This window comes from Canis lupus, chromosome 33 (assembly GCF_003254725.2).
Source record: "Canis lupus dingo isolate Sandy chromosome 33, ASM325472v2, whole genome shotgun sequence".
Lineage (NCBI taxonomy): Eukaryota > Metazoa > Chordata > Mammalia > Carnivora > Canidae > Canis > Canis lupus.
The window spans coordinates 30,338,746-30,361,312 of NC_064275.1; the positions used below are offsets into that span (position 1 = coordinate 30,338,746).

Sequence of the window (22,567 nt, forward strand, 5' to 3'; positions counted from 1 at the left end):
TATAAAATTTCTACAAATAATTAGACAAATAAATAGACCTTTAAATAGGCTGTCTAATTTGCCTAATCTCAAACTCATTTTCAAATAGTCAGGGAGGCATTATCCCCCACTTAAACTGATGAAGGAGTATAAAATGTAGAATTAAATAACTTGTTTGAATTGCAAAGGTAGGACTAGATTCCAAATCTTATGCCTTCAACTTCTATTACATCTTGATGCATCTAAAATGTACAGCAGTAGATATTTAGAAGAAAAATTATTTCCATTTAAAATGTTAAAGTTGGGTTATATATTAAGTATGGCTTTCAAATTTATTTGAGGATAATATTTTGATCAGTATGTCCATGTTATACTTGATGAATCAGAACACACTTTACTGATTCTGGAAAATGAGGCACAACTATAGGCTTTTCACATTATACAACGTAAGTCATTAATCTACCCTGCATGGACTTTCATAGTGTATCTAAAACTTAAAATGAGGCAAAGTAGAATAAATAAGGCTTTCTCTTGTGGACATATCTTCATTTGTTCTTCTAACTTGTTTCCTGGATTACTGTCTCAACAAAATATGAGATAACACTAATAATATGAATAGCCAAGGTCATGTGCCAGTTACACATATGTTATTATTCTTCCAACAACATCTCAAACTAGTACTATCATCTTCAGTAATATAGATGAGTAAACAGCTCAGAGTGGTTAAGGAAACTGCTCAGAGTTACACAGCTGGTAGAGGACAGGAATTCCAAACCAGATCAATCTACCTCTAAGACCTCTCACTTATAACTACAAGGCTATGTAATGTCTGAACAATTTCCAAATATAATGTGATGTTGTTAAGGGATGCCTGGAGTAAGGAAGTCAGAAGAGGTTCCTTATGGAATACAAGAACAGAAACTACTACAAAATTCCAAAGGATTTTAGGAAACTATTTGAACATTAAAAGATTAATTGAAATGAGAGTAGAATAAACCTCCAAATCCCCTACTTAAAATATATTGTACTACTAAATCCTAGATGCTTGGAGAGATATTATGTTATTATAATATTACCAAAACACACAGGCTACTTACTTAGAATTGTATTTACTTATAAATTGAATTTCTTCTCTGGATCTATTCAATTCTTGTTGGCTTTCAATGATTAATTTTTAATGATTTTCATAAACGGCAAAAGATTATGTAGAAGTAGTAATATAATAACATATACTGAAGTCTTAGTATAGGATCTGTAATTTCCTCTAGAATCCTATTTTGTATAATGGTCCTATTGATTTTCATTTTTAGGAGAGGGGAAAGGCATTGAGAAAGTAATCACAATTAATATCTCATTTTACTCCCAATGGAACTTATGTAATATTCATACTATTTTTATTTATATCTTATGCACAGATCAGTAATAGTAAAAATAGCTAAAGATGCATTTATTTATACTTTAAATGATACTGAGATTGTTTACAACAGAGATCTGAGTTGTTATATGCAAAAATACTATCATTATTTTGATTTTGGATGACTTAGTTGATAGGGTAGTTAATGTCTTAATATAAGTCATCCCTTGGAACTATTGAAGCTCTGAAACTACAGAATCTTTGACATTTGTCTAGCATTTCATTTTATTTTTTGATTGTCACGTTACCTTTTAATTTTTTTTTCAAATTTGTATTTAAATTCTACTTGTTAATATACAGTACAGTATTGGTTTCAGGAGTAAAATTCAGTGATTCATCACTTACATATAATACCCAGTGCTCATCATAAGTGCTACCCTTAATAATCATACCCATCTAGCCCATCCCCCACCCACCTCTTTCCATCAACCTTCAGTTTGTTCTCTATCTTTAAGAATCTCACATGTTTTTTTTTCCCCTCGCTTCCCCCACCCCTTCATATGTTCATCTGTCTTATTTCTTAAATTCTACATAGGAGTGAAATCATATGGTATTTGTCTTTTTCTGACTTATTTCACTTAGCATAATGTACTCTAGCTCCAACCACATTGTTGCAAATGGCAAGATTTCATTCTTTTTGATATTGAGTAATATTCCAATATGTGTGTATGTATACATACATGTAACCATTTTTAAAATAAACTTTTTATTTTAGAATAATTTTAGATTTACAGAAAAGTTACAGAGATAGCACAGAGAGCTTCCAAATACTTTACACATACAGGCTCTTATTTTTAACTAATACATGTATTTTCTAATCAAATGATAGAAAAATATTTCCAAGAAGATAAATATATATTGGGAGATAAAAAGTTACATAAATGACACATCCAGTATATGACAACAAGATTTTTATTATCTTTAGAAATTAAACAAAATTTCCTAAAGCAAATAAAAACTGGTTCAAACAGATTTACATGTACAAAAGGCATGGTAAGCAGTCTAAGGAGGTTCATTATGAAGTTTAGAATATGTACTATTTCAGTTTACCTAAACAGTGGCACATATTGAACCCATTTTATATTAAATCCCAAATACTTAATTCCCTAAAAACCCCAGTGAAGCTCAATCACTAAATCTAACAAAGAAATAGTTAAAACAGTTTGAAAAGAATACAAATGAAATATTAAAAGCAAATGAAATTTTTATAAAGAAAAAAGAAACTAATAAAAACCTGTGGTATGGTGGGTAGGATGACAGTATTCTCAGCAGGGACTGGCAGGACAGGGATCACAGGGACAGTGGGAGAAGAGGGAGGTACAGCTTCTGTTGGCTAAAAATCATCAATGACAAAAAATCAGGAAAAATACCAAATAAAAGAAAAACACATAACAGAAAATTTTGTCATAAATTATAGTTTTTAGAAATAAAATTGAGAAGTAGGTAAAATATTGTTACTTCAATGTAAATGAGAAAATGCTCTCCAGAAATTTTAGAAATTATACCATTAATAATTTTAGTAACTGTAATTCAAATGAATGACTACTTTTATGTTTAAATGAAAATAATAAAAGATAATGACTTAGAATATTTCTCCTCTAGGAGACAAAACACTCACTTCATAGACTACAAAATATTTTTCCAGTATTCAGAATACTTTCCTCCTTGCAGTCAAGGAATCAAAAGCAATTTTATAAGCCCATCAGGCAGGCAACCTAGGCTTAGAAATTCACAAAAAATTCAAAGGACTTAAAAACTGAATCTATTATCATTTTTTAAAACCTATGCTATTGACTGACCTCTACTATCAAGAATTGTAATAACCTGCCTTAAAATTGCCTTTAAAGTAGTGCCTGAGTGGCACAAAGAGCTAAGTGCCAACCCTTGGTTTCAGCTCAGGTAGTGATCTCAGGGTTGTGGGATCAAACCCTGCATTCAGTGTGGAGCCTGTTTAAGTTTCTCCCTCCCTCTCCTGTTGTTCCCCTCCCACTGCGTGCATACTCTGTTTCTCAAATAAATAAATATTTTAAAACAATTGCCTTTAAAGTCATTAATACAACTAATATTCACTGAGTAACTATTATGTGCCAGATATATTCTAGAAAAAATTCAAAAAGAACTCCAGTGACATAATTGAAACTAAGAGGCTTTGAGATTTACAGTCTATCTGGCTTGATTCAATTAATTTTACAAAGATTCAAATGGAAAACAAAAGAAGTGTTTCATAACTTGTTCTCATCTCTAAGTTGAATTAATTCATAAACATTTACTATACCAATAACATGTCCTACATGCACAAGAAAAACATTAATATCAAATTGATAACAGGACAAGGTACATTTAAAAAGACTTAAAACAGAAGAACAAATTTGTTGAACTCAAAACTATGCTTTTCCTAACAAAAGAAATACAAAATAAAATTACAATGTTGACCTTCTTGGTCTATCAAATCAATCAAAATTTATCAAAAATGTATGGATTCTCTTCAACAATGGTGTTGGGACAACTGGATACCCACATGCAAAAAAATGGAAGTTATTACCACTCTCACATCATATACAAAAACTAATGAGAAATTAATCAATAACTGAAATATAAATATAAATATATATGTAACTGAAATATTAAATGCTAGCACCATACTCTTAGAATTCATAAAACCAGAAAACATGGGGGTAAATCTTCATGACCTTAGATTTGACAGTGGATTCTTAAATATCATATCAAAAGTGTAAGTGACAAGAATAAATGAGATGGACTTCATCAGAATGAAAATGTTTTGTGCACCAACGGACGTTTATCAAGAAAGTGCAAAGACAACCTACAAAATGGGAGAAAATAGCCAGACTATATAAAGAACTCTTAAAACTCAACAACAAAAAGACAATTAAAAAATGGGCAAAGGACTTGAGTAGACATTTCTCTAAAGGAGATACACAAATGGCCAATAAGCACATGAAAAGATACCCAACAAATTATTATTCATTAGAGAAATTCAAATAAATGTACAATATATATCACTTCACACCTACTAGGTGGCTGTAATAATAATTAAAAAAAAAAAGAACAGAAAGAAACAAGTGTTAGGAGGTGCAGAGACCTAAAATCCTGAAAAACTGCTGATAGGAATGGAAAATGGTGTAAACTGCTATGGAGAACAGTTGGACCGTTCCTCAAAAAAGCTAATCATAGTATTACCATATGACCCAGCATTTCTATTCCTGAGTATATATACTCGAAAGAACTGAAAACAGGGATGTGAATACGTTACATCACAATGTTCATTGATGCGTTATTTACAACAGCCAAAAAGGTAGAAACAACCTAAGTGTCCATCAACAGACAAATGGACCAACAAAATGTGGTATATTCATAACAATGAATACTATTCAGCCATAAAGAGGAATGAAATTCTGACACATGGTACAACATGGATGTATACTGAAAACATAATGTTTTCAAGTGAAATTAATCAGACATAAAGGGACAATACTGTATGATTCCCCTTATATGAAATATTTACAATAGGTATATTCATAGAGATAGAATAGCAGTTACCAGGCTAGGAGAAAGGAGCATGGAAAGTTATTATTTAATGGTTACATAATCTGTCAGAGGTGATAAAAAGTTTGGGAAACCTAAGAGTGATGGCTGCAATATTGTGAATGCAATTAATGCCACAGAATTATACATCAAAGGTTAAAATGGCAAATTTTATGTCATATATATCTTACCACAATAAAAAACTCAAAGTCAATTTTAATGTATGGAAACAGATCCTTTCCCATTGCTGTTGGATATATAAATTCATACAAGCTTTAAGAAAAGCAATTTAGCAGTTATTATCTACCACCTTAAAAATGTCTAAGCTCTTAGACTTAACTCTGGAAACCTACCCTAAGTGAATGATTTAAAAAAACAGTGTTCTACTAGTCTCAATACACTCTACTGACCACTGTTTATACTTCTGGAAATGTCAAATATCCTAAATATCCAAAGGTACTGGAATGATTAAATTTATAAATAATTATAATTACATAAGATTAAGTATTACACAATAATTAAAAATCATCTGTAAGAAGGGGTCTATAGGTCTGGCTTGGGACTCTAGTCACTAATTACATATTGTTTCCATTAAAAAAAACTTTAAATTCTATATTATGAGTTTAAAATAAAGCACTTAAATGTCAACTAAATTTCAGTGAAATACTTATATCACTTTTAAAAAATGTTTGAAAACCCAGAGGTTCTGACTCCAGATTTATAACAAAGTGTGAGAAAAGGAGTTTTAAAAGAACCGCAGAGGGCAGCCCCGGTGGCGCAGCGGTTTAGCGCCGCCTGCAGCCCAGGGCGTGATCCTGGAGACCCTGGATCGATTCCCTCATCGGGCTCCCTGCATGGAGCCTGCTTCTCCCTCTGCCTGTGTCTCTGCCTCTCTCTCTCTCTCTCTGTCTCTATGAATAAATAAAAAAAATCTTAAAAAAAATAAAAATAAAAGAACCGCCGAAAATGAAATGAATCCCATCTCTACCTTAAACAACACTTAAGATTAATTGCAGACTGTTTGCTGACATAATTGAGAGAAGTACAAAAAGTAGATTTCTAGAAGACAATAATGACAGAATATCATTAAGACCTCGGTGGAGATAAAGACTTGAACAGGAAAGTACCGATTGCTGAAGCCAAGCAGGGTGAGGAGAGTGTCAATATCCAGGCAGTAGAAAGATGACAGCAGTCTAGCTAGCTCAGGGTGCTTGGAGCCTAAGCAGGATGAGGAAGGTGTCCATATGGGCAGAGCAAGTGGCAGCAGCCTGATGTGTTTTGTTGGAACCTAAATGTGGCAGTAGTAGTCATCTAGCATGAAGTGTAGGGACCTTAATGGAGTAGAAAGGTCATTGTTGGAGCCTGAGCAGAGTAAGGTGGGTGTCCACCAAGAGCAATGGTGATGGGAGATTGCTTACATACAGGAGGTTTTGATCTAATAAATACATATATAAAGGATAAATGGGGACAAGATTCCTCATGTCAGAGAAAGGAGTTAAAAATATAGAAAGGGAAAAAATTAGCATGATACCTATGGTTCTAGAATACAACTGGAGGTATTAGTATTAATGCATAATTTTCAATATATGTAAATAGACAAAGGAACAGAGATATAAATGTGTGTTTATATGTACATATATTCCCTAGTTCTGCCCACAAAGATCTGGGGGCAGTAACATATCAATAGTATGAACACACCTAGCATTCAGATCATGGTTTCTAAATACCCATTCTTTAATAAAAAAACAAAAAACAAAAAGCAGGAGTCTTCGGAGAAATGGCTGATTCCAGTGCTAGAGCTTATCAAGTGCAATATAAACCTAAAATATCCTGCTGTACCAGAAAATATAGAAGTGCTCAAGGAATAATGAGAGCATGACAAAGACACAGAAGTTAGTTTGAAGGGTTTTTAATCGGTCAAGACCGATTTGAGATTTGAGATTCAAAATAATTCAAAATAAAGATTACAATGGCATACACTAAAAACAGGATTCCAAGAGTCCACACTGATTTAATAATTATAAGAATAAATGAAAAGAGAAAGCATTTCCTTATAGTAGAATGCCAACTAAAAGATGTAGAAGGAATTATGGAATTACAAAATCATAATTTGGCAACCATCATAGTAATAAAATGCATTAAAAAAATGTCAATAGATGTAAAAATTCCACTGTTGCTAAATGAACCTTCCATTTCATTCCAGTGGTTGAAAGTTTAAATAGGACACAATGACCCACACAAGTATCTCTTAAAAACAGTTATTAATTATAGTGAAGAAGCCTAGCAGATACTATTTTAAAGTTAACAGTACCAGAAATTGGCCAAATTAAAATCATGCTACCTGACAGGATATAATAAGGACATATCACTTCTGAGAAATTCCAATCAAAGATGCATAACTTGAATCCAATCACCGAATATGAGACAAACCCAAATTGACTGATACACTACAAAATAACTGGCTGCAGTCATCCGAAGTATCAAAGAAAAAAAAGCCTAAAGTTTATCATTATTTTTTATAACTTCACTTTTTTAAAAACAGCTTTATTGAGGTATAATACAAAGAACTTCACATATTCAATGTATACAACTTCATGAGTTTGGACATATGCATGAACCTGTGAAACCATCACTACAATTAAGGTAACGGATGTATCTATCACCTCAAAAGTTTCCTTATGCCTCTTTAGTAGGGTCAGATATTAGCTGATTAATAATCTATTTTAACATAAAAATAAGACAGAGCTAAATGCTTATATTAAATTTCAAGGTCAAGCACAAAAACTTCCTCCACTAGGCAGCTGCTCTCCAAAACCCTTTATGATAAACTATAAATCTTCTAATATTACATTTAAACCTCACTGCAACCTTGGCCCTAAGCCTCTACTAAAAATCTATTTTTTTAGATAAGGATCTGAATACCATTTTAAAAAATCCTAAAACAACTTATGCCATCTTAATCCACCCCAATCTCTATAGGACAATGAGCAAGGACTTTGCAAAAGAACATATGCTTCTGCCAGTTTCTTAAGAAAGGCAAATCTTGTTGAGAAAGTCTTCAAAAACAAATACATATAACTTCCTAGTCATAGCTGATAACTAATTCAGGTGACAAAGAATTATAGAACAACAAAATAATTCATTAAGTTCATTTGAAACAAAAATACAGCCCCTAACAAAATAGATAATCAAATGAAGGCTGAGTGATGCAGAACAGCATAGATGTTAGATTTGAGAGGATATTTTAAGCGCAGAGTAAAATTCTGGAGAGTTGAAGACTCTAAATTGGAAAATGTCATGCTTTAGATTCTAATATAAATAATGAGGTAGCAAATTACAGTAACCATTTTATTTGGGTTATTACAGACAAGGAGGAATTCAGCATAAGCTTTTTAAATCTGAACAATCTCATATACATATTTCATTAGACAATGGTGACTATTATACCATCATCCTATTCCTGCTCCATTTGTATCACTCAGTAAGATCAGCTCGAAAGACTTTTTTTTTTAAATCAAGACCATGTGACTAACAACAGTCTCAGTTGTTTCTATCCATAGCAACACCATGGCATCATTAGCCTCTGAGGCTGCCTTCAGAGACTTGTTTCCATGACAACAGAGGCTATAATATTAACAGTGTCTCAAAGAACATTGCAGAAAATTGTAAATTCCTGTAAAATAATTGGATTGTACATATTTTAAAAGTACTTTTTCTATGCCAGTATCAAATTGACAGCTGTTGGTAAAGTGTTTTAACAATCATTTTTAGAGATTCTTATTAAATTTCTTCATTTTATATTTTAAGTTTAATGTTAAGATCTTAGAATTATGAAATCAGCTTTCAAAACATAACAGATTTTCATTAAAGTGGCCTGAAGCTTTATTAGGTACAGTCACATGCATAATGATGCATAATGTGCACTGTACATGAACATTTATGACTATGCACCACCCTCTTTCACTGCCATTCATACAACAATAAATGCCCCTGCCTCTTCCTGAAGAAGGCAAATCCTGCTGAGAAACTCTTCAAAAACAAATGACTTATCAACACACACAATTTCTTAGCCACAGGTAATAACCAATCCAGCTGTAGTAACCAATTGAGTACATACCCAGGAACGTATACTGAGTGAGCCCACATTTATTAAATTACATTCTGCTTAAAATAGCTAAAGTGTTCTTTATATGTGCATGTGAATCCTGACTGATACAGGAAGAGACAGAAAGGGCAATTAGGCTGCTGTGATAATCCAGATGAGAGGTCATCAGTGGCTTCAATCAAATTGTAATGATGGTAAAAATGTACATGAGTAGTCAAATCAAGATAGATTTTAAATATATAACTGGTATTATCTAGTGACTAATGGGAAATTGGGAGTGAGGAAGGACTATTAAGAATAACACCCACAATGGCTACTAAAAATGATATTTTACATCATTGTTAGATCCAAACATAAAAGATTTGCAAGGCTATCTGAATACATTTAAAACATTTTCTCACTGAATTATTTATTAAAATGATTTTCATAGCATAAAATGAAACTGAAGAAAGATAACTGAAATCATACTACAGGATAACTTATAAATTGTATCTTGTATTAACATGTTATATGAATGAAATAAACTGAGCTTAGAATAAACACAAAGATTCAATAAGGTCTAAATAAATTTATACCATATTCAGGGAAAATGAAATACATGAATTAGGAAATCTTTCGTTACTATCTTAGATAACAAGGAAAAGTAATTACTCTTGTGTCACTATTGGTCAAAAAGTACCATATTTTGTTTTTGCACGGCATAGTTAATATTCTTAATCCAATTTCCTTTGTTTAAAGATCTACTTATGCTGTAATGAGATATGTTTCTCTGATCAAATGTCAAAGAAGCTATCTAAGAAGAGGGGAGAAAACAGAAAAGAAACCTGGCAAGCCTACTGCATGTTTATAGAAGGAAAAAATATAGCACAGTAGATTTATCAAAACTCTGCTTGAAAATCACTGTACTCAACAGGGGTCTAGTATCTTCAGAATAAAGGTATTTTTCATTATTTAAGTCTCACTTGATTCAAATGACTTTTTTGGGCCACAGTTACTGCAAAAGACACCTTCAATATAAACTGGTACAGGGGAAAATATTATTTGAACCCACAGCTGCATGTGACATCCATGTCATAATTATCTCAAAAGCAAATAACAATAAACCAGGTACATTTTCTTTTCAAACCAGGTACATTTTAAAACAAATCACTAATATTGTTAAATTACAGAGTTTTGATTTTAAAATAACAAAGGGGAGATCAGAAAATAGATCTAGTGATTAATAATCCTATTATAGAAACATGGGTACAAATTTGTTGCTTCACACAGACAGATCACCTAGTTCATGAATCTATTTCTGCTTGCAAGATTCATGATACTGAGTTAAAGTTTATCATCCTTTTATTATGAAAAGATGGTATTCTATCATCATTCAGCTTGTCACTTTGTACTGGTAGAAGGATGAGTCAACAACCACTAAAAATTTAGAGACCTTAAACTTGGATTTAAAGATATGGTTATGTAATTATAACAAGTGGGTATGAAATTACCAACTGTAATATACTTTAGCCTGATTTTTAAACCAGAAAATGGTTAGAGAAACTGGACTTCATGATTACTAATTTAAAATGGGCCCTCAATGTTTCCTAGTAATCATGCATTTACCCTATCCTATTCATTCTTCTAGAATTCCCTAATGATTCCTGCCTCTGCTGCCTTCTACTCTTCTTCTACCACTTAGTATTTCAGCCCATACTGACCTCCCTGTTGTTCTCCAAATATACTAAACATGTTCTGGTCTCAGTCTTTTATTTACTATTTCTCTGCCTAGAATGCTCTTGCCCCAGATATCCACATGGCTCAATTCCATTACTTCTTTCATGACTTAGAGATATTGCTAAAAGATTTTTCTATGTGCTTGGGTAGTCACTACCAGTTAGAAGGTGTTCAAAATGTTCTATCACCTGATGAACTTAGAAGTCTCAAAAAAAAAAAAAAAAAAAGAAGTCTCAAAAACATAAAACTGCCAAAAAAATTGTATTTCATGTTGTTCTCTATTTAGCAATAGCTAACTGCCTAATAATTTCCTATTTGAAAAGAAACATGTCTTGCTCAAGTATATCTGCCCAATAGGTTTTCATCTTTCTTAAAAAAAAAAAAAAAAGATTTTAAGTAATCTCTCCACCTAACATGGGGCTCAAACTCACTACCCAACATCAAGAGTTGCATGCTCTTCCACCAACTGAGCCAGCCAAGTGTCCTTCATCTCTTTTAAAAATTGTATTAGGAAGTATTTCTTGGGATGCCTGGATGGCTCAGTGGTTAAGCATCTGAGGCTTAACCTTAGGCTCAGGGCATGATCCTGGAGTCCCGGGATCGAGTTTCACATTGGACTCCCTGCATGGAGCCTGCTACTCCCTCTGCCTCTCTCCCTCTCTCCCTGTGTCTCTCAAGAATAAATAAAGTCTTAAAAAAATAAAACAAAAAAGGCCAGATAATACATATTTTAGACTTTATGGGCCATGTTTTTGTGTTGCAACTATCCAACTTTGTGCTGCAGGAGCTTGAAAATAACCACAGGCAATATATAAATAAGCATATCTGTGTTCCAATAAAACTTTATTTATAAAAATACATGGCAGGCTGATTCGTGCTGACTCCCACTTTGGTGATTTAAAAAAAGAAAAAAAGGCTGATCAGATTGGTGAATAAAATAGAAAATGACTTCAAGATACTCAGGCTAGTTTTTACTAAGTATAATTGCTTTAATTCTGCTGCAATGCTTAATCTATGATAATAAAAATATGCAACTCCTCCCCTAAAAACATGGAAGTGAGAATAAAACAAATAATACATATGGAAATTTCAAGTTTCATCTATAGTTCTCTAAAATATTTTTATAAAAAAGGCTTATGTAATAAGGCACTGTTCGTATAATCAAAAGAATTTAGGCCTTTCAGTTTGGGAAAAGAGACTAAAATGACATGATTTTTGTTCTGCCCCCCTCCAAAATCCTGCTTACAGTATTTAGGATAGATGAAGCAATTAATTCCTAAAATTGGTATGCATCTTGTTTTTCCTCTAGCTTTCCAAATACTTTCAAACTGATTTCTTTTTCAAATTTATAACACTTCGATACATTAGACTGTTCTACCAAGATCAGTCAGAGTTAAATACAGAAAAATGATGCTGGGATCTGTTTTGATCCAAATCTCAGATTATAATCTCTAGTTATTCCTCTCAGGACCAACAAAAAATGTGTAAGGCAATTAATTGGTCCCATTTTGTCATAACAACAACTGTTGCACACTTCAGAGCTGCCTGAATCAATACCTACAGTTTAAATTTCACAAAAACTAAAAAATATTGTCCAGAAGTGGGATTAAATTGGGGTTTACTAAAGAATAAAGAATAGGCAGGACTCCTGTTAAGAGGTAAGGGAGAAAAATCTTTTAAATACATTTAGCTAAAGGCGGAAGAAGTTGTGTGTAGGCTTTCCTAAAATTCCACTGCCTCCAGATGTCATTGCCAGTTGGTTTATACTTGCACAAAAAAGGTCCAGTCTTTTTTGATTGATTTGCATATGCCTGTAAAATTATTACATCAGTTGGTTTATTTAAAGTTTGTTAAATAAGGTGATAATTGTAGGCTACTGTTCTCCACATGGTCTGAACAACTATTTTTACCTTTATAAAAATTCTAAATTTTGATATAAAAATGGAAAACTGAAATGTAATCTAAATTAGAGTGCCAGGAAGTACAAAGAATAAAACGGAAAAAAATCTTTAAAGAAAATGAATCTAAGTCAAATTTTAATGATAAGAATTTAAATTCTTCCTATACATAAGAATACATATGCCTTTTTTCACAGAGAGCTTTGGATTATTCTTGAAATATACATGATTTTTAATTTTTTTTATATTTTTAAAAATTTTAAGCCATAGTTCTACATAAAAATGGCTTGGGAAATTTACAGTACCAAACCATATTCAAAAGCTCCAAACTTCCTTATAGCCAGCATCAGATTAAATGAAAATAAACATCTGTTTATTCATCCAACAAATTTTATCAAGTGCATTCACCGTGGAAGGCTCTGGGGATACAAGAAAATACACATCTTGTACTATCAGCTCTTGTGAAACTTATGGTTCAGCAGCTAATATTAAACAAATCATTACCCAACTGATGACCTGAAATAAACTGATTATAGTTAAGAGGTATGAAGTAAAAAAGCATGAAACTCATGAAAACAAGCACTGCTTGAAATATAAGCAAAAATGTTACAAAGGCTGAATCTCTTATCCTTTTTTTTTTTTTTTGAAGATTTTATTTATTTATTCATGAGAGACAGAGAGAGAGAGAGAGGCAGAGACACAGGCAGAGGGAGAAGCAGGCTCTATGCAGGGAGCCCAATGTGGGACTCGATCCCGGGACCCCAGAGTCACGACCTGAGCCAAAGGTGGACGCTCAACCACTGAGCCGCCCAGGCGTCCCTGATTCTCTTACCCTGACCCCATGAGAATATAGGTAATTTTTCAGCTCTGTTATTAACACATCATTTTAAAGGCTAACTTGAAAACTTGTTTGAATATATTAAAAATACATAAGTTGCAGCTTATGAAATTTCCTTTTACCTATTTGTCCTTGACAAAAGGGCCATCTAACAATCATGACACTACAGAAGCTACAAAATGAACACAACATACTTCCTATTTATAAAAAGCTTATATAAACAAATTTCACTTATTTAGTTCCTTGAGGCATAGCCAATCTTATCTCCATTAAGATATTAGTTTTTTAATAGGTTTTATTCTTTAAGTTCAAAGCAAAATCGAGCATTAAGTATAGAGTTCCCATATAGCCTATGCCCTCATACATGCATTGGCTCATTATCAACATTTTCCACCAGGATGGTACATTTGTACAAATGATGAACCTACATTAACACATCACTATTACCCAACGTTCACAGTTCAGGATTGGAGATTCTATAGGTTTTAATAAATGTATAAAGACATTTAACTACTGATATAGTATCATACAGAATAGTATCACTGCTCTCAAAGTTCTCTGTGCTCTACCAATTCATCCTTCCCTCTTCCCTAACCCTTGACAACCACTGATTTTTGTATTGTCTCCATAGTTTTGCCTTTTCCAGAATGTGATATAGTTGGAAGGATAGGGTATGTAGCCTTTTCAAACTGGCTCCTTTTACTTGGTAATATGAATTTAAGGTTCCTCTATGTCTTTTTCATTTTTTAGTGATAAATAAATTTCTCTGTCGGGATGTACCACATTTTATTTATCCATTTACCCACTGAAGAACATTTTCATTGCTTACAAGTTCTGGCAGTCAAAAATATAGGTGCTATAAATATGCATGCAGATTTTCATGTGGACTTAAGTTTTCAACTCGTTTAGATAAATACCAAGGAGTGCAACTGCTGGACTGTATGGTTGTTTGGTATTTTTTACAATAGCTTTTAACATTTTTTTATTTGAGAGACAGTGAGCGAGTACAAATAAGGGGAGGAGCTGAGGCAGAGGGAGAAGTAAACTCCCTGTTGAGCAAGGAGTCCAATGCAAGACTCCTTTGGGTTCATGACCTGAGTTGAAGGCAGACACTTAACTGACTGTGCCATCCAGGCACCTCCAATTTGGTATGTTTTAAAGGCTTATATAACCATTGTAAACAATTATTTTTTTGTTTAATCTTCATCTCTACACTTTCCTAAAGTGTCCTACTGTACAAATGACTGGGTTTTAAACATCGTTTGAACAAATTTTTAGTGGGTACATATACGTTCCCTGTAAGAAATACCACAATATTCTGCAGGTGAAAAGGGGAACAATTAATTTCTAAATTTAAGTCACGGTATCAATCTTACCATTTAGCCTTTAGTGGCCTTTTGAGCAGGTATTTAAACTTTGCCAAGAGGCAGCATCTCATAACGAGTATAAAAGAGTTTTTATCCTAATCTTGGTTGCTTGGTTAGTCAATTCCCAAAGAAGACTACTTCTAACTATTCTCCTAGGAACTATCCTATCATAGTTAGCATTTCCAAAGTGGTTTAAGAGGACTGTCTACCTACTTTTTCTATATTGTAGTTAATAAAAAGGCATTATATTGCTGACTATAACCAATTTTATTCCTTGGAGATGAAGATACATAAATTTGATCTAACTTTTCAAAATACAATAGGCATGAATCTAAATATATGAAATATGTATAGAAGAATATAGAAGAAGATTAGGCCAATTCAGAATGGTCCCAGTAAAGATGTCCTGGTGTGACTACTGAGACCCTGCTGCCTGCTGGGAAAAATCAGCACATAAATAGCTATAAATGATGTGCCATATGCCTCTGTTTGCCTCGTAAGTCTATATTTATGCCTGTTGTCCCACTTTAATTATTAATAGTTCTCTCTTTCCATCAAAAGTACCCCAGTTTGGTTGATGATTTACACAGTCCTAATTATAAGGAGATTGAATGGTTTCTCTCTCCTTCTCTGTCTCACCACCTCATGAGTAACTCTTCCCAGATGGGTAAATAAGGAGAGAATGATCAGTCAGAGGATCAGTATAACATTAGATAAAGTGTGATGTATGTTTCATAGAAGGTCTAAGGGAGAAATTCAGACCGATAAAAAATTTATAATAATAAAGAATCAGTATTGAATGCTGTAAGGAAAAAAAATTTTTCAACGTAAGAAGACACAGTATCATTTGGAGTGAAAGACTACTTGCAATCTTAGATAGGAATCTTGGAAGGCCCAGTGAAAAGGCACAAATAAGCAGATATCTGAAGGCAGTGAGGGAATGAATCATGAGAGTATCTAGGGGAAAGAATGTTTCAGGCAGAGAGAAGGGAATATCAAGATAAAGGCTCTTGGATGGCCACATCTGATATAATTGAAGAACAGGAACAAGGCCAGTATAGCTGGAGTACAAAAAGTGAGGGAGAAGATTGGCAGTATTGCCAGGGGCTAGATTATTTGGCGTTTTGGTCTATGATTAAGAAGGATTTAGGATTTTATAAAATTGGATTGGAAGCCACAGAAGTGTTAAAAACAAGATAGGACATTCTGAAAGGATGACTCTGGCTGGTGGTGTGAACAGACTGTTGAGAGAGACCCGTTAGAGGTTTGCTGTAGTTCAGGCAACAAATTAAGTGGTCAGATCATAAATATACCCTGGACATAGAGCCAATATGATTTGCTGTTACACTGAATGTAAACCAAAGGAGAAAATAACAGAAAATCAATTCCAAGAGTTTGTCTTCAGCATCTCAGTGAGTGATGATGAAAGATGATGGGGAGAACAATAAAACTAGAGACTTGTTTTTGACATGTTAACTTTCAGACAATCCAAGTGGAGATACTGAAGTTGGAAAAATATTAGAAGGGTAATATTCAAGAGTCAAGGCAGAAAAGTGTTTAAAGGAGAAAAGAGTTTAAAGAAGGGAACAGTGATATGAAGGAGCACCTGCACCCCAATGTTTATAGCAACAACGCTATGGAAAGAACCCAGATGTCCACTGACAAATGAATGGACACACACACACACACACACACACAATGGAATACTACTCAGCCATCAAAAAAAAAAAAGAAATCTTACCATGTGCAACGATGTGGATGGAACTAGAGGGTATTATGTTAAGCGAAATAAGTCCATCAGAAAAAACAATTATCATATGATCTCACTAATATGTGAAATTTAAGAAACAAAACAGAGAGGTGTGGGAGAAAAAAGGAAAAAATACAAGAAGATCAAATCAGAAAGTGAGACAAACCACAAGAGACTCTTAATCACAGGAAATAAACTGAGGGTTGTTGGAGGGGAAGGGGGCTGGAGGAATGTGGAGATGGGGTAACTGGGTAATGGACATTAAGGAGGGCACATGATGTAATGAGCATTGGGTATTACATAAGATTGATGAATCACTGATCTCTACCTCTGAAACTAATACATTATATGCTAATTAAATTTAAATAAAAATAGAACAAATAAAAGAGGGAATAATCAATTGTGTAAAAGCTGTTGTGGGGTCAAGTAAAACAAAAACTCTGAACTGATCATTGGATTTGACAATCCACTCCTAAAGAGGATTTTTTGGTTGGTTGTTTCAATGAGAGGTATTCCAGGAGGTATATATGCTGATGAGAATAATTCAATATAGGAGGAAAGACAATAATGCAATGAACAAAAGAGAATTTCAGAAGTCCTTCAATAGTCAAAGGGACTAAGAAGTGAAGGGTGAGCCATAGGAATACAGATGGATCATTTGTTTTAACAGGGTGAATACAGAGTAAGATCATCAACTGAGAATGAGGACAAGGAAATGAGTACTGGAAATTTAATGTGCAGCTTTGGAGCCAGTGTGGAGGAGAGAAAATTGCAATCCACCAAGGTGGAATCTTACCAATGAAGTGTCAGAGGGGCAAGAGAGCTGAGATCATGAAAGGCAGTACTTACAGTCACGGACCAAGGAATCTGAGCAAGGCAAGGAGGGAAGTGAGAGCATAAAAGGAGTGATAGATACTAGAAAGTTAGGCTGAAGGTCTTCAGAAGATAACTTAAAAAAAAAAAAAAATCATTGTAATAGGGGAAGTGAGCTAAAATGAAAGGAAGTGCTAGTTAGTTTGAAATGCTTGCAACTGAAATTCTGTAGGTGGTATATGGTCAATAGTAATGAGGTCTTAAGTGTAACTATTTAAGCAGGACAGTCAAGTGAAATAAAATACAAGATTCCTAGAGATAAGGGTATCAAGGAATTATACTACCTGATGGCATCTACTTTTTTTTTTTATATGGTACAATCGTCCATAAATATCAATGATAAGCAAGACATCAACTGCACTTGCTGGTCCCATGGTGCATGAGGTATGACAGATAAAGTTCCACTTTTGTGTGGGGTAGAGAAAAATAACAGTATCGTCAGGGGTCTATGAGAGGAAAAAGGGTGAACCATCACACACCAATTTGAAAATAAAGGAAATTTTCCTGACGATAAATTGGGAGTTCCGAAAGGCTGAAGAGCTTGGGAGGCCAGAGAGAAATGGGAGTTTAAAACAGATGAGAGATATACCAGAATCACTGAGAGACAAGGAAATAAATGATAGTGATCTGGAAAGTATGGACTTTTTGTGGTGATTAAGGGTAAAAAAAATAGAGTATAAAATTTGTCTTGATGGTATACTTAGAAAAGCTTGGTAAAAGATGAATAATCAGTTAAATTTAGTTGTCTACTTGTGACTGGTTTAATAATTTACAAAGAGAATGATGGGAAGAGAGGCAAAGTCAGGGAACTGGTGGTCTCATGAGAAGTGAAGTACTCTTTTGTGGCCCCCCTTAAATCTTACAGTTAAAGGTGTTGAGGTTTGGAGTTCTTAAAAAAAGTGCATCGCTGTACTTAAGAGTTATTCAGTCAACAATTTACTGAATGTCTATCCTACCCAACTGCACTACCCTAGGAGCTGTAATTCCTTTTTTTAAAAAAAGATTTTATTTATTTATTCATGAGAGACACACAGAGAGAGAGAGAGAGAGAGAGAGGCAGAGAGACACAGGCAGAGGGAGAAGCAGGCTCCACGCAGGGAGTCCAATGTGGGACTTGATCCTGGGTCTCCAGGATCACGCCCTGGGCTGAAGGTGGCGCTAAACCACTGGGCCACCGCGGCTGCCCAGAGCTGTAATTCCTAATTATCTATATTTGAATTTGTCCACGGACTATCAAAAGTAAAGCAATATAAAAATATAATAATAATATAATGAAGTAATAGCGGCCAGGCACTGTCTAAGTATGATACATATATTAAATCATTTAGTATATTTAACTCAGTGAAGTTGATACTATTATCTTCATTTTTGGACAATATGTCTAATGTACAGCTCTACAAAATTAAATCCTTTATAATCTAAAATGCATTTGTTTAGGACACATTATATTCTTTTTATACAAATTAGCCTACATATTTTTCCACATGGTTATCTGAAAAGTGTTTTGCTGCATTTTAAGATAGGATAGGGTTTTTCCTCTTAGAGTATTCAACCCTTACGAAAATTTTATTGTTCTACTTCAGTTATGACAAGTCATTATGTCTGTTCCATTCATTCCTAGGAAAAGAATTTTGTTGTTTGCAGCTCAATATGGCATGTCAGTTGTTTGGGAGAGGGCGGAATCCTGTTTGACTTTGATCATTTATAATGATCCATGTCAGGGATTTTCACGTAGTCCCAAAATGTAGGCTCAGTTGCTAAACACACATTCAAAATGACCTGCCACTTCACAGCTGTTAAAAGTTTATATGAAGAAAAAAAAAAAAAAGTTTATATGACTACTATATTCTTTAATAAACACTCATCACCAGAGGCAAAACTTTTTACCTAAGGACTAATCAAGTAGCAAATACTAGAAATACGCTGGAGTTCTTTAAAACCCTCATGAATATAAAAATTAGTCCCAGACTGGAACAAAGCTGAGTGCGCTAAATAGGACAGGGCAGACTGGTATCAAGTGATCTTAAATGCAAGAATAGAGGGAATTCTGAGGCAAGGAAATGAGGAGGGTTTGGCAACATGTAGGTTCTTTTTTTCTGTAATAATTACTCAAAATTAAGAACATAAGTAGTATGAAGCACAAAACATAAAAAATTTACACTGAAGTAAAATAATTAAACTTCTCTAAATTTACCAGTAAAAAAAAAAAAAAAAAAAGCCCCATGTAAACTTCTGGGATAATATAACCAAATGACAAAAATGAGAACCAGTTTGTAAGCTGCACAGTTATCATCATTGTGTGGGGACCCAAAGGGGTGAGGAAATCAGGTACGTGGGGGATTTGTGCTGCTTGAAGGAAATACGAAGAATGGAGGAAAATAATAGAGCAGAGAAAAAAATTCGGAAAAACTAAAGGCACTGGTGAGGGAAGGAAAGTGGATCCAAGAAAAACTGGTACCTAGGAGGTTTTGGATTAGGTGCTATATTTTAGAAGGCCATTAAGCCAACAAGGTTGTAGGTGACTAAAATGGAAAATAATCAATTCTATAAACATTTACTGAGCACCAACTATATGCCAAGTCGTATCCTAGAAGCTGGGAATTTTGCAGAAGTTTATAATACTTAGCTTCCTTATCATAAAAAAATTAATGACTCATACTAAATTCCAGACATTGCAGTAGAACCTGGCAGATAATCTGAGTTGTGAATGTGATTATTTCCAACATATAAGCAATTTAAATGAATCTTTAAAGTAAATAAATTTTCTTTTCATTCATAGAGGGTACTTGGGGGGATATTATATCAGAGTAATGACTTTCAAATTAATAAAATTTGATTTAATAGCAAGTCTCCAAACTGCTAAAAGTATCATGCCGCATTCTTACAAGGAATTAGATTTAAAGTTAATCTGTTCTCAAATCTTAGAAAGGATATTTCTAACAGTGAAATAGAAAACCTGGTAACCACTGTTGCTATTTATCAATCATAGAACAAAACACTGTCATAGTACTATCTTCACAGATATGTAGTATATGCTCAATAAATCATGAAATTTCATTAATCTACCACCTTGTTTTTAACAATATGCAAATCCTTCTGGTGCTACAAATTAAAAACTGCCAGCCATGAGTCAATAGATCAAACTGAAAAGCATATTCTAGCATCAACCAAAGTTCAAATCAGTCTAATGTTCTCAGTTCTACTGTATTTTATCCAGTAAAGTGAATTCCATTGAGTTATAACAAGAGATTTGGATATATCTAACTCATCAGTTAGAAAAATATATCGAATGAAAAATAGCAGGATGATACTTTAGAGCAGGAGAAAAAAAAAAGCTAAAACCTTTGACCTAATGTCTATACTTCTAGAAATGAAATACAAAGGTAATGAAAAGTTAAAAAAAAAAAGTATGAAAGAAATAAAAACTAAGTCATTTATCAGTATGACAAATGATTTGAACCAAATGGGAAGAAAATAAAATTTTAAATGGTTTTGTAGGATTGTGAATAGAATTTCTATTGAAATTATGACTATTTTAGTGCAATACAACAACTTTTTCTCCAATTCCTAGGTAATTATCATGTAATTCTGTGGTTTCAATAGTTTTTTATGTGAACTATTTTGCTTGCTTTTTCATTTGTATGCCCCTAATAAGATGAATTATGTATTAGTAGTAGTGTGTATATACAAATACACTACTGTGTATATATATATAAACTACATGGAAATTTTTAAAAGTTTTTAGCACATCTTTTTCTACTGACCATGGAAATTATCATTTAATATTAATTTGTAATGAATTAACAACACCAAGCCTTAGTCTTTGCATGCTTTTTTGGTATGTGTAATTGTAGTCAAAATCAAGTTCAAGTATTCAATCTAAGAGTTAAATCATATCCTTGCTTCAGAAGAAGTTTTGATTATAACTAACATCAGTGCCTTCATAACAATTAATGACTCTCCTTAGCCCAGTAATTCCTTTTTCTCAAACATGTAAGAAAAATAAGTATAATATCTTACTCAAAAAAATCTGACATTATTTTAAAATCAAAACTACTGAAAGACAATTCTGGTAACCAAAAGCAAGAAACTGTTGACAGTTTATATTTATTGTGCTGCTTATTATTTTTAAAAGGTGATTTTAAAGAAATTTATTCTAAAAAGCACAATATGTGTATAAATTTTATTATTACTGATGTCAAAGGACAAAAGCAATCCCTTTGTTTTTAAATTAGACTATTTCTTATCCTTTCATAAATATCTATTGAAACTATTTTAAAATATGAATAGTCCCCTAATCTCCTTTAATGCCAAATAAATATTTCACTTAATTATTTTCTACTTCCCCCACTATTTTCACTACTCATTTCCTCAAAAAGACTTGGTTTTATGTGATTTCTTTTTTAAATTTGGGAGATTTTTAGTGCTTGCTCATCTTTTTAAAAAATGTCAACTATTTGGAAAAATATTCCTACGTTGTGTAATTACACAAGTTTAATGCTTTTAAATTAATCCTAGATAATATATATTTATAAAAACCGAAGGATTCATTAAATGCCTTGAATAAACCATAATCTAGTAGAACTTTGTAAATATATGTAGCAAAAGTCAACTGTATTCAATTTATTCTCAAAACACTAAAAAATAAAAATCTTTCAAATTATCTTGTTTCTTTACCATAACAATCTCCTGAAGGTTATCTAATGACATACAAAAGCTAAACAAATAGGTAATTTTTGGTTAGACATCATACTGCATAGTATTTAACAGTCTAAAAATAAGGAGACAAGCATTATTAATTTACATTGTAATTTATGTATTAATGATTTGTATTTCTAGAGAAATCCCTCAACAGAATCAGAGATTGTTTTGTTTGGTATTACATAAGAGCAAAAGGGAAAGTATTTTTTGTTTCCCCTTTCATGCTGAAGACCTAAATAGACGGACTGAAAACATACATTTCTGCGCATCCAAGGTTTCAGTGCATAAGACTCTATTTTTAATAATCAGAAATCTATATTAATACATTTGCAAAGCAAACGTAAACCAAAATATATTGAAAATAATTTCAACAAGTGGTATGT

General features: G+C 33.1%; 1 protein-coding gene across 30 annotated transcripts in view; it reads right to left on the reverse strand.

Moving 5' to 3' along the window:
* DLG1 (discs large MAGUK scaffold protein 1) overlaps positions 1-22,567 on the reverse strand; it is a 236,889-nt gene that overhangs the window by 117,966 nt on the left and 96,356 nt on the right. For 20 of the 30 annotated variants that reach the window (XM_025473488.3, XM_049105596.1, XM_049105592.1 and 17 more), the window contains one exon: positions 2,628-2,726. The exons of the other annotated variants lie outside the window; for them this stretch is intronic. In XM_025473488.3, coding sequence (XP_025329273.1) covers positions 2,628-2,726 — 99 coding nt within the window. The remainder of the gene's footprint in view (positions 1-2,627; positions 2,727-22,567) is intronic. 30 annotated transcript variants of the gene reach the window in all.